Source organism: Gekko japonicus, unplaced genomic scaffold (assembly GCF_001447785.1).
Source record: "Gekko japonicus isolate JY-2015 unplaced genomic scaffold, Gekko_japonicus_V1.1 scaffold7, whole genome shotgun sequence".
NCBI lineage: Eukaryota > Metazoa > Chordata > Lepidosauria > Squamata > Gekkonidae > Gekko > Gekko japonicus.
This window is the reverse complement of record NW_015159711.1, coordinates 2,616,227-2,628,068: the sequence shown is the minus strand read 5'-3', so window position 1 is coordinate 2,628,068 and position 11,842 is coordinate 2,616,227. Positions and strand designations below refer to the sequence as shown.

Genomic DNA, 11,842 nt, shown 5'->3' with positions numbered 1-11,842 from the left:
TGATCTTTGTGTAGCTTATATTTTAGTTTAGTGTTGTAGTGTTTGTAGTGTTGTTAGTGTTTGTAGCAAGAAAATAATAAAAAGAAATATTTCTTGAAAATATTTCCTGAAAACATGATGTGAGCTGCAGTACCTCCCTGTTAAATTACCAAATCAGATCCAACAGTCTGATAATAAAGTGTTCCCTGCAGTCTGTCCAGTCTGAGCCTACACAGAGTTTACCATAGCAAAGGGGATGGAGTACAGCAGCTGTTCTAGATCTGGTATTACAGGGCAGAGCTGCCTCACTCTTGTGTAGTCTACTTTTTTACCTTTTTAAGCAAAGGCCTTATGGTCCAGCAGCCCATGTCCCAAGACTACATGTCCCAGAATTTTAACATTTAAAGCATAATCTGTGGTAGGCAATTCTGAGTTTTCACTTAGCATCAGATGGCATCAAATCGAGCTCCACTTACTCCAGGGTTACTCCAGAATATCAGCAACCCACTGGCAGGAAGGAGCCCCCCTTAATCACAAGTGTCTTCTCTCCCCACTCCCCCATTACTATAGCCCTGTTCACAAGTCACAGTGAACATACATTCAATAATGTGAGCATTTTATTTATCTTTGCATTGAGTAATTCTTGTGTCATAGCATATGTACAGCTGTGTAAATCAAACCTCACATGTAGGTACTGGTCCCTAGTTTAATTTGTAAAATGAATGCTCGTTAACACTGTCTTATGAAAAGAAGCAAGGTTACATGTATTGATAGGATGTAAGTATGTTCACTGTAACTCATGTACAGGGTTTTTGTAAAGCACACCTCCTTTTTAATAACTCTATGCTAGAGCCCTGTCCTTCAAATGAAATCTGGAATTCCCAGGGCTCATATAGCTGCACTGTGCAAAAGCAAGCTAAAATCCATTCCTGAATCCTTATTGTTTGCACTCCAGGGATCCTACCTCCTCCCCCACCTCCACCTCATACAACACAGCCACTTCCCACAAAGATAACAAGATGACACAGCATAACTTCTTAAAATCCAACTGATTCTATTTGAGAAACTAGAGAAATAATTACAATTTTTTGTGTGTGTATTCAACATAACAATTGGATGAAGGCAGTAATAAAAACAGTCTTCAAACAGGCCTTATAAATCTCTTCCTTTCAAGCAAGAGCAGAGGTGAGAGCAGCAAAAAGGTGCAAAGTGCACTCTGAATGAGGCCCCCTGCTTTTGGAATTAAGACACGATTAAAAATATAAAGTTAATCTGTATACTTTTATATATATATATATATTAATATATTTTAAATAGGACATCTTAAAAGAGATTGCACTCTTCCCCCCCTACCTATGGTGATTTGGTGGCAAAGGTGAGCTCACTTTGAATTACTAAAAATAGATTCCGAGCGTGCCCTTGTGTGGCTTCCTCTCCCGCACAGCTGCTTGCTGTTAACACCCACCCTGAGTTTGCAGTTTATTTCAGCAATAAGCTCTATGCCAAGGTTAGGTCTGTGACAACTTAAGAGCCACAACACCTGCCTCTCGTTTTGACTAAAAAGATAGATGCACAGTGGGGATATTGGGCAAGGCAGTCCTACCTGAGCAATGCTGCACTGGGACTTCAGCCTCCCCTGCCTACATTCAGACCCAGACGTGCGCAAGGCCATGTCCTTGTGCAAAAGACCAGAGTCTCTCATGACAAGCTCCCTTTTCCCCTTCCCCACATCTACACCAAGATGTGAAGGCAAACGCTGAGAAGAGCCCCTTAACGAATATCAGACCTTCAGAAGAAAGGAGCAGGCAAAGGGGGTGGGGGTGGGTTGGTTTCTCAGAAAGCTAAAAGTCTGTGGTCACGGTGTTTGTATCCATCTCCCACCTGGAGTTATCGAGCTCTGAAAACCATTTTGCCTTTCGGGCATCCTCACTTTGGTACCTGCTCCAATTTGTAACCTGCTTGCAGAGAGCCCGAGAGGCGTCATGAGCTGTCTACCACCTGGTGAGGCAAAGTCACGGAGGAGCCATTGATGAAAGAGCCTTGCTTGTCTCGCCCTTTCATGAAGTAGGTCAGCAGTTCTCCTTTGCCCTTCACATAGATGGGCCCTCGGCGCACAAAGCGGAAACCATATTCCTTCAGGACCAAGTGGGTCTCTTCCACCACCTGCAGGGGGCAAGACGATACACCTTTGCAACCACTGGGCAAGATGGACTTTCTAACCAGTGGCCACCCTTTAGCCCCGTTTGTTCTGTTGCCTGGCAGCACCTCTTTTCCTAATAGGCTGGCTCACAGAGGGGTCCCCTTACAAAGCTCTTGCTGTATCCTGGAATGAAACCGGGGTGGGGGGGATCTGTCATGTTTATGTTTTGTTCCCATGGTGGTGGTGACGATATCCTGAGGTACATTTCTGCAAAAGGTGCGGAAAAGGTCTGTTTAAGAATATTTCTATCCTGCTTTTCTCCCGTGCTCAGGACTCAACCCAACAGGCCCACAACATTGGTTACAAACCACAAAGTTGTCCCAGGCCGGGGCTGGTTCTTCTGATGGGGCTCACATGGCCACAGGCTAAGGGCCAAGTCTCACCTTGGCCTGGATTACTTGCAAAAAGGTTGCTAGATCGGAGTGCTTCCTGTTTAGGCCCTGAACTCCATCTTCTCCTGCCCCACATGCAGCCACAGTTTCCAAGCTACCCTGCTGGTACCTGACGGGGGAAGAGATTATGTCCTTAACCGCCACACCCCCAACTGTACAGCACTGATGTTCACGTGCAACGTTTCCCTTGCTGCTGCCACCACCTTCCTTTTCACTTTTGTTCATTTGCATCCACTGAAGCCTTTTTTTTGCTGCCCCCCACCCCACCCCACAGGATGGGAGGGTGCACCTCACCTGTATATTTCCCATGACTCCCGTGGACTCCATCCGGCTGGCCACATTCACTGTGTTCCCCCAAATGTCGTAGTGAGGTTTGCGGGCACCAATGACTCCTGCCAGCACTCCTCCTTTGTTCATGCCTGTTGGTGCCACACAAATAAGCAGTGTTCCAGTTAAGTGCTCAAATATACCATCTTCACAACCAGTTTAAGAGCATGGTAGGGGGCATGATTAAGAGCCTGACAAGCCCTGCTGCATCAGACCAAAAGTCTTATCTGGTCAACAAGCCCACAGGCAAGGGTATTGTCTGTCCACAGCATCTGATATGCAGGGGTCCACAGCCTCTGAACGTGGAAGTTTCATTAGCTACCATGGCTAAAACATGTATAAAAATGTATCCTCCACAAATTTTTTCCTTTTTAAGCCAGTGGCCATCACCAGATTACATCACAGTGAATCCCATACACCCAGGGGGTCCCCAACCTTTTTGACCCTGCAGGCACCTATGGAATTGTGACACAGGGCGATGGGCACAATCACAAAATGGCTACTGCTGGAGCCAGTCACCAAATGTCAGGGAGTGAGGTTATATTCTAGTCCTCTTAGTAACTTTTTTGTTGTTGTTCAGTCGCACAGCCGAGTCCGACTCTTCGCGACCCCATGGACAAGAGCTCGCCAGGCCCTCCTGTCTTCCGCCGTCCTCTGAAGTTGGCTCAATTTCATGTCCGTTGCATCGATGACACTGTCTAACCATCTCATCCTTTGCCGTCCCCGTCTTCTTCGACCTTCAATCTTTCCCAGCATCAGGGTCTTCTCCAGGGAGTGCTCCCTTCTCATTTGGTGGCCAAAGTATTTGAGCTTCAGTTTCATTATCTGGCCATCCAGGGAACAGTCAGGGTTGATTTCTTTTAGGACTGACTGATTTGATCTTCTTGCAGTCCAAGGGACTCTCTCAAGTGTCTTCTCCAGCACCATAGTTCAAAAGAATCTATTCTTCGGCGCTCGGCCTTCCTTATAGTCCAACTCTCGCAGCCATACATGACTACGGGGAACACCATTGCTTAGTAACTATTCGACACTTAAGGCAGAAGCCCTTTAGTCTGCACAGCCAATCAGATGCCCTGCTTTGGAAATACCCACCCGGCCCCTCCCACTTTCTAAAAGCGCCTAGTGAGCAGGAAAGGTGCCAGCGGGCGCCATGATGCCCACAGGTACCGAGTTGGGGACCCCTGCACGGCATGCAGAAATGTTTTCTTTTTGTCCGTTTTCCCGAACTTATTGCTAATCAATTTCATTGAGTGTCCCCAACTTCTACAATTAAATGGGAGGATAATGTCTTTCTAGCCGCTTTCTCCACCCCATGCACAAAACTTCCAGTGACCTCCCCACCCTTTCAGAAGTGGTTTGATCTCACAGTGAATTCAGCACGCATACATGTTTGCACGTGCACACACAACCCACAGGTCTGACTTGCCTATGCGCAGCATGAAGTTGTTGAAGGACTGGTAGTTGATGTTCATCAACGTCTCTTTCATGGCTAAGGCAAAGTCAGCGAGATCTGCTAAGTGCTGCCAGCGCTCCTTATCAGAAAGATCTTCCTTCTGAGGACAGCAAAGGGGGGGGGGAGAAAAGAACAGCTAGACACCGAAGAGGGGCACGCTGAGTTTGACCTGCAGGGGAATAAACTGGCAGCAAGTCCTGATTGAAGCCCAGGATGTAGCCAGAGGTCACATGATGCAGCCACCTTGCTGAAGCAAACCTACCCTGGTCTGCTCAGTGCCTGGATGGGAGTCCGCCTGGGAACCCCTCGTCTGCTACCTTGAATTCCACAGTGGAAAGAAGGTGGAATTCAAATGCAATATATTTCGAAAAAGATGTAATCTGTACATTCCGGGCACCCCCTCAGATCCCTGCCACTCTTTTCTTTCTTACCTTAACAGCATTATTGTATCCATTGGTGTTGACGTCTGGAGTCACCCCAGAAGCTGCCATGTATGTGCTGCCAATGGTTTTGATCTTGGTGATACACCGGAACTGGGGCTCGTCCAGGAGCTGTGCACATCAGGAGGCAAAGGGACATCCCAGGCCCATCATTACTGAGACATCCACTGATTGGTTACCTTTCTTACACAAAAGGAAGGCTATTCCCCCCCCCCCCACAGTGCGCCATCATGAAAAATAAGGGGCGTGCTTAAATTCACATACAATCTACAGGTGTGTACAGTAGTAAAAAGTCTTTTTACACATAACCTGTCTTTAGAAGGGGTTATATTCAGGATTGCCTGTTCAGGTAAGTATGATAGACAAGGCAGTTGAAACTGCTGAGGAAACAAATGGGACACTGTGGGTCCAGTCCACATACTTCCCTGGCCAACGATACCCTTCCCGTGATGGAAAACTGGGTAGGCGTACCCCATTCCAGGAAGCATGTGACATACCATCAGCAGCCTGAGACAGTCTAGCTAGAGTAGTCCTTCCCCACTTTGCACTGGAATTATGTAAAAAGTTGCATGCCTTTACATAGCAAGGCAAGGGAGGAGAAGCCCAGGTTGGGGATGCCATTAGATGGGTGCCCATTTGCTGCTGCTGCTTTTTTTTGCCCCCCACATGTGGGGAAGGAGATACAGGGGGAAATGAGGTATTGCTCACAAGTCCACTGAAACTTGGCCTGGCCTTGCAGCCCAACCTAGCAACACACAACTGGGCCATAGTTTTCCCAGGTACAGGCTGCCAGGGAGAGAAAAGGAATAAAATATGAAGTTGGGGGTGGTGGAGGAAAGAAAGGTAGGTTGCCTGGTGGGTGGGAAGGCGTGAGGCAAAACCCAATTTGCCTCAAGGGTTAACATGATTATTAGCAGGCCTATTCTGGCTTGCATCTGTCCAGGGTTTGGACCCTCCAGATACCATCTTTAATCTCTTTCAAGGCCAGATTCAAGAATGTGGCAATTGGTTAATCGTGAAAACCAGCTGTGTAATCAGATGGGTGGAGGGAGTTAGGAGTGGACGCTAATATCTTCTGGAAAGTTCCATCAAGGGAGATTCCTGATTGGGTCCGAGAAACCACCTGGTGCCAGAAGCCAAAAAACTAGAATAAGGCTATAGGCCAGAGGGAAGTGATGCTGACGTTATGCTTGTGCCATGCTGGTACACTTTGATATGTCATGCTACATCATGATGGATATAGGGTTAGGTGTGCCATCTAATAAAGTAAAGGTAAAGGTTTCCCTTGCTCGAAAGCCAGTCGAATCTGACTCTAGGGGGCAGTGCTCATCTCCGTTTCCAAGCCAAAGCCAGCGCTGTCCGAAGACATTTCCGTAGTCATGTGGCTAGCATGACTAAATGCCGAGGCGCACGGAACGCTGTTACCTTCCCACCGAAGCGGTACCTATTTATCTACTTGCAATTTCTTGCTTTCGAACTGCTAGGTTGGCAGGAGCTGGGACCAGAGACGGGACCCCTCACTCCATCACACGGCACTTGAGTCTCGAACTGCCTAACTACTGACCTTCTGGTCTGCAGTTCAGCATCTTAACCACTTGAGCCACCGCATCCCCGAGTGCTATCTAATACCAGGTACTAAAAGTATTACATAGAAAAGTTAGCTTTTTTATATCTCTGTTCCTAAGCTATAGAGACTATATTGCATAGTGATCTCCTTTTTAAAACCTGAATAAACCTTTACATATTTTTTACAAAGGTCTGCTTTATTTGTGTGCATTTAACCTCGAGGACCCACAGGGCTGGGAGCTGCTCAGGCAAGAAGGAGTGGTGACCCTGGAGGGGGGGGGGGGGCACCAGGCTTGGGTCTCTGACAGACGGTGACAAGGAAGTTAGGGACACACATGAAGCTGCCTTACACGGAATCAGCCTATTTGGCCCATCAAGTTCAGTATTTTCTACTCAGACTGGCAGCAGCTCTCCAGGGTCTCAGGCAGAAGAGGTCTTTCACATCACCTACTGGCTGTTCCTTTTTAACTAGAGATACCAGGGATTGAACATGGGAACATGCATGCATGCAAAGCAGAGGCTCTTCCACTAAGCTGCATCCTCTCCCCAAAAAGCACTTTCAGGGAAAGGAAAGTGGAAATAGTGGAGAGGGGGAAATGAGATGCTTTCTGCAGGTCCTTGTGAGTCCCCTACTTGTCTATTCTCTAAAGCTAAAAAACTGCCAATCCTGGCTCTCCTTTGCCTCACTGGAGCAGGAAGCACTTCAGAAGACCACACGAGGCATCACCTTTGTGTCTCCAGGAAGCACCTATTCGGAAACAGCTGCCTCCATCATAGAAGAGTGCTTGGCAGCCATTTTGGAATTGGGTTCCCATATTTTTAGTGGTGGTTGCTCCCTGTTCTCAACATTCATAAAGTTCTCACAGGCACAACAAGATTAGGGATCCCTGCAGAGACATCTCTCTACAAAGATGCAAAAGAGCCACTGCGGCGAGGCTCTGGCTGACTTAGGGCCAGCTGACCACTCTACCACTTCTGCAGACAGGATGGACTCACTGCGTCAAAATCTGAGATGATCTCATTGAGGAAGCGCAGGCACTCGATCCCGCCATTGTTGATGCTCTCCTCCGTGTAGAAGTCGGCAAAGTTGGGGAGAGAGGCAAACATGACACCAATCTCATCGTAAGACTGGCTGTACAGCTCCTGCGGAGCAGAGGGAAGAGGGAGAAAAGAAAGAAGGGGAGACACAGCATGAATGCAGGGGTAGCACTCAACAGTCATCGAGACTCATTCTCTGGAAGCCCTGCTGTAAAGCTAACTTTCGCTTTCCTCACAGGAATTCCCAGCCACAGGCAGATCCAGATAGATAAATCCAGGCAGATAAACAAATTATCTCTGTTTTATTTATTTAAAATATTTATGCCCTGGCTTCTCTCCTTAGACTCAAGGTGCCTAATAAGAAACAAAAAGTTGCAAGACATGCCCACTGATAAGATAAAAACAGCACCCAAGTTAAGAAACACAGCCAGATCAGCCAAAACAGTTTAGTCTCTTCCAAATGCCCTCTGAAATTGAACTGTCTCACATGCCTCCCTGAATGCAGCCACTGAAGGTGCCCTCTGCGCCCACTCTGGCAGGCCATTCAAGAGGACTGGGCCTGCCCCCAAGAGAAGGCCTGTGACCTAACTGTTGCCAAATGGTCCATCCTAAGGGAAAGGCACAACAAGGAGAAGGCTGTTTATCTCAGCCCCATTAGACATGGTCATTGCATCTGGGATTCAGGAGCAGAGGTCCATCAGTGGCTATTAGCCACAAGGTATAGATAGGGACTCTGGGGCAAGTGATGCTCGGTCATCTTGGTGCTTGGGGGGGGGTCAACAGTGGGAGGGCATCTAATGTCCTGGCCCCACTGGTGGACCTCCTGATGCCACTGGTATTTCTGGCCACTGTGTTATACAGAGTGTTGGACTGGATGGCCCTTTGGCCTGATCCAACATTGGCATCTCTTATGTTCTTAAGTGAAATGCGCAATCCCTCCCATAAACCCACAAGAATTGCCTTGCAAGAGCCAACGAAAAGCCCAGCATTCTGTGTCTCAACAGCTGCTAGCCACATGTGGGAAGATCACGAGCAGAATATCAAAGTGATATGTTACATGGTGGGGATGACCCCTCAGAGATAATTGCCTCTACTCACGGAGGTTCCACTGAGTTCTTATCCAACAATTTCCCCCAAGAAAACCCTTCCCACTATTGCTCCTTGTTTGGAAGTCCCACTCTTCACCCCATCATAAGAACAGAAGAAGAGCCCTGCAGGATCAGACCAGTGGTCCACCTAGTCCAGCATCCTCTCTCACACAGTGGCCAACCAGTTCCTCTGGAGGACCAACAACAGGGCATAGAGGCTGAAGACATCTCCTGATGTTGCCTCCTGGTGCTGGGATTCAGAGATTTAGTGACTCTAAACATGGAGGTTCCCCTCAGTCAGGACAAAAAAAAGGGGGGGGGGGGGCTGAACCAAAACCCATTCAGAACCTAAAAAGGTTAGTCAAGAATAGAAGAGGGCCAACTCTAAAAATCTAATTATGAAACATACAAAAATATACATGTATTTATTAAACACAAATTAAAATCACAAATAAGGGCCCATTCATACCTCATATACAAATATACAATTACAAAGGCTGATGAAATAGACCTAACGCGTTTCGGCCTTCACAGGCCTTCCTCAGAGGCCTAATGCAAATAGGCCTCTACATATTGGCTAATATGTAAAAATATATACAATCAAACATATACAAAATATGAAATAAAGACCAGAAAACAATTGTTCCAAAGTTTAACCACTGGGCAAAAATACAAATGAAACCTCCAGTGCCATCACATGTCCAGTAGTACTTCTCTCTGGTCAACTATACATTTTCCTGAGATTGTATAGCCAAATGTTCCCAATGAAATATCCCTTTCAACTTAAGGAACAGTTTCATTGGGAACTGTGAAGGCCGAAACGCGTTAGGTCTATTTCATCAGCCTTTGTAATTGTATATTTGTATATGAGGTATGAATGGGCCCTTATTTGTGATTTTAATTTGTGTTTAATAAATACATGTATATTTTTGTATGTTTCCTAATTAGATTTTTAGAGTTGACCCTCTTCTATTCTTGACTAACCTTTTTCGGTTCTGAATCCTGGGTTCCCCTCAGTCACCATGCCTAGCAGCCACTGACAGACCTATCCTCCATGAATCAATGATTACCTCATCCCGTTTCTTGGAGCCAAGGAAATGTCGAGCCACGTGCTCTGGCAGCATGTTGGCAACGAGGGCCTCATTCCAGCGCCTCATCTCATAGACGCGCTCCTTCTGGTCATGCACATCGATCTTCCATAAGAATAAAGTCCGGGCCAACTTCTCCACCTGCCGTGGGAGAACAGGGGTGATGCAAATGTATTTCTAGGCAGCACTTGAACATCTACAGAGCCCATCAGAGCAATCACACAGTCACGGCCCACTGTCAGACCCTGCCTCAGTCACACCCCTGGTCCAGCCAGCCCTGTGTTCGGTCTGCTCTGACTGGCAGCTGCTCCCCAAGGTCTCACACCTATCAATCACATTTTATATCTCACTTGCAGTCTAAGGAGCCCCAGGGCGGTATACAGGAGTCTCCTTTCCCCCATTTGATCATCAAAACAACCCGTGAATCGGGTAGGCTGAGAGTTAGTGACCAGCCCACGGTCACCCAGAAAGCTTCATGGCAAAGTGGGAATTTCAACCCAGGTCTCCCGCATCCTAGTCCACATTCTAAGCACCCTGGCAATGGCTCTTCCTGCCTCATTTCCCTGCCGTGTTAAGAATCCCCCGCAGGACGGCTGTTCTGCCTGTCGCTTTAGCCCTGGTGTTCCTGTCCAAAGAATTCACAGCGCGGCATCCTTTTGGTCTCTGGCAATTTCACCCCAACCTCATACCATTCTGTAATAACGACACAGGACTACCAAGATGGGTAGCCGCATTAGTCTGTCTGTTGCAGTAGGAAAGAGCAAGAGTCCAGGAGCACCCCAGAGACTAACAGGACTTCCAAATACAGCACAAGCCACTCTCCACAAGAGCCAATGCAGCACAAGCCGCTCTCCTTCCCCTTGGCTGCTTTCTCACTGAGAGGGAATCAGAGAGACAGAAACAACTGCTGGCTTGGATCCCATGGGTCTGGTTTCACTAACAGCATTTCCCCCCCAATGCAAGGCGCCTTCTTCAGCTGGAGGCTTCTTGCAAGGTGGAAGAGATCAACAGGGTCCAGTTTGGATGGCCACCACCAACCCAACAGCCTGCCTGAGTGGATTACTCACATGGCGTGAAAAGTAATAGAAGCTCAGCATCATGATAAACACCATCACTGTCATGGAGTACTTGGACGGAACCAGGGAGGACCTGCAGAGAGACGCGGAATTAAGGCCAGAGAACCAACGGTTCTGCAAAATCACATGCCAGCAGAGCCCTTCCTGGAATGCACAACTGTAGGCCCCACATTTCTGACTGTCCTTGCAGGGGGGAGATAACTGTGAGTGTAGAAAATAGAGCACATCGGGGGGGGGGGGGCCTTATTCTCTGATATGCTGGTATTCTAGACGCAGGCAGTTCTGGTTTTCTTTACATGGAAGAATCATTCCGAAAAAGCCCAAATCCGACACCTGCAATCTTAATTGTTACAGTCTAGGAAACACTCTACCATGTGATTTGGATGAATTATAAGCTTGGTTCTAGCCATCCAGATTCCTGGGAGGGAGAGAAGGCTTTGATTGTTGTTGGTTTTAACAGCAACCCACCCTGACATGTGGCACATCAAGCTGCCCTCCAGTGGCATTTAGAATTTGAGCAGAACTCTGCCTCACCTGCCACCCAGAGCCACCTGAATGCCTCCCACTTCTGCAAACAGCTCCACCCTTTCCTCCCCTGATACCCCTACGCATGGAACTGCCTCCCAGAACACCAGCCGGGCGTCACCCTTCAAAGTCCACCTTTCTCCAGCCTTTCCTAGCCTCCATCTCCCTCCCCTCCCTCTGTTCCCTTCTTGGGTCAAATTTTAGGCTGCAAGCTCCTCGGGGCAGGGACCAGCCCTTCTTGTACTGCATAAAGTGCTGCAGCGCTTTGAAAATAAAGGATTTTGTGTTTCATTTCCTTCCGTTATACCCCACCTTTCTCCACAAAGGGGACCCAAAGTGGCTTACAAACATTCTCCTCTCCTCCAACCACCTCACAACCACACTGTGAGGTAGATTAGGCTGAGAGTGCATTGTCGGGCAACTCAGCGAGTTTCCACAGCAGTGTGGGCATCCAAAACTGGGACTCTAATATCCTAGTCTGACATTCTAACCACTACGCCACACGGACTCTCAAGGATAAGAAATAAAAATGACCATCCACACAGGCAATACAGCTTCATCGCCACACCCAGGAATCGACGCTAGGGGGCGCCAGCTGCTCAGTGAAGCTGTCTTTCCTTCCAGGAGGGAGACCTGTGTTGAGCTCAGAGATTCCCTGCTGGCTCTCCCC

At 47.8% G+C, this 11,842-nt stretch overlaps 1 protein-coding gene across 1 annotated transcript in view; it reads right to left on the bottom strand.

The window, feature by feature from the left end:
• Positions 1-1,330: 1,330 nt before the first annotated feature.
• ADCY3 (adenylate cyclase 3) overlaps positions 1,331-11,842 on the bottom strand; it is a 116,550-nt gene continuing 106,038 nt past the window's right edge. The window contains exons 14-20 of the mRNA XM_015428510.1: positions 10,639-10,720; positions 9,554-9,712; positions 7,354-7,500; positions 4,783-4,902; positions 4,325-4,451; positions 2,866-2,990; positions 1,331-2,142 (exon numbers count right to left, since the gene is read on the bottom strand). Coding sequence (XP_015283996.1) covers positions 1,960-2,142; positions 2,866-2,990; positions 4,325-4,451; positions 4,783-4,902; positions 7,354-7,500; positions 9,554-9,712; positions 10,639-10,720 — 943 coding nt within the window. The 3' untranslated portion in view covers positions 1,331-1,959. The remainder of the gene's footprint in view (positions 2,143-2,865; positions 2,991-4,324; positions 4,452-4,782; positions 4,903-7,353; positions 7,501-9,553; positions 9,713-10,638; positions 10,721-11,842) is intronic.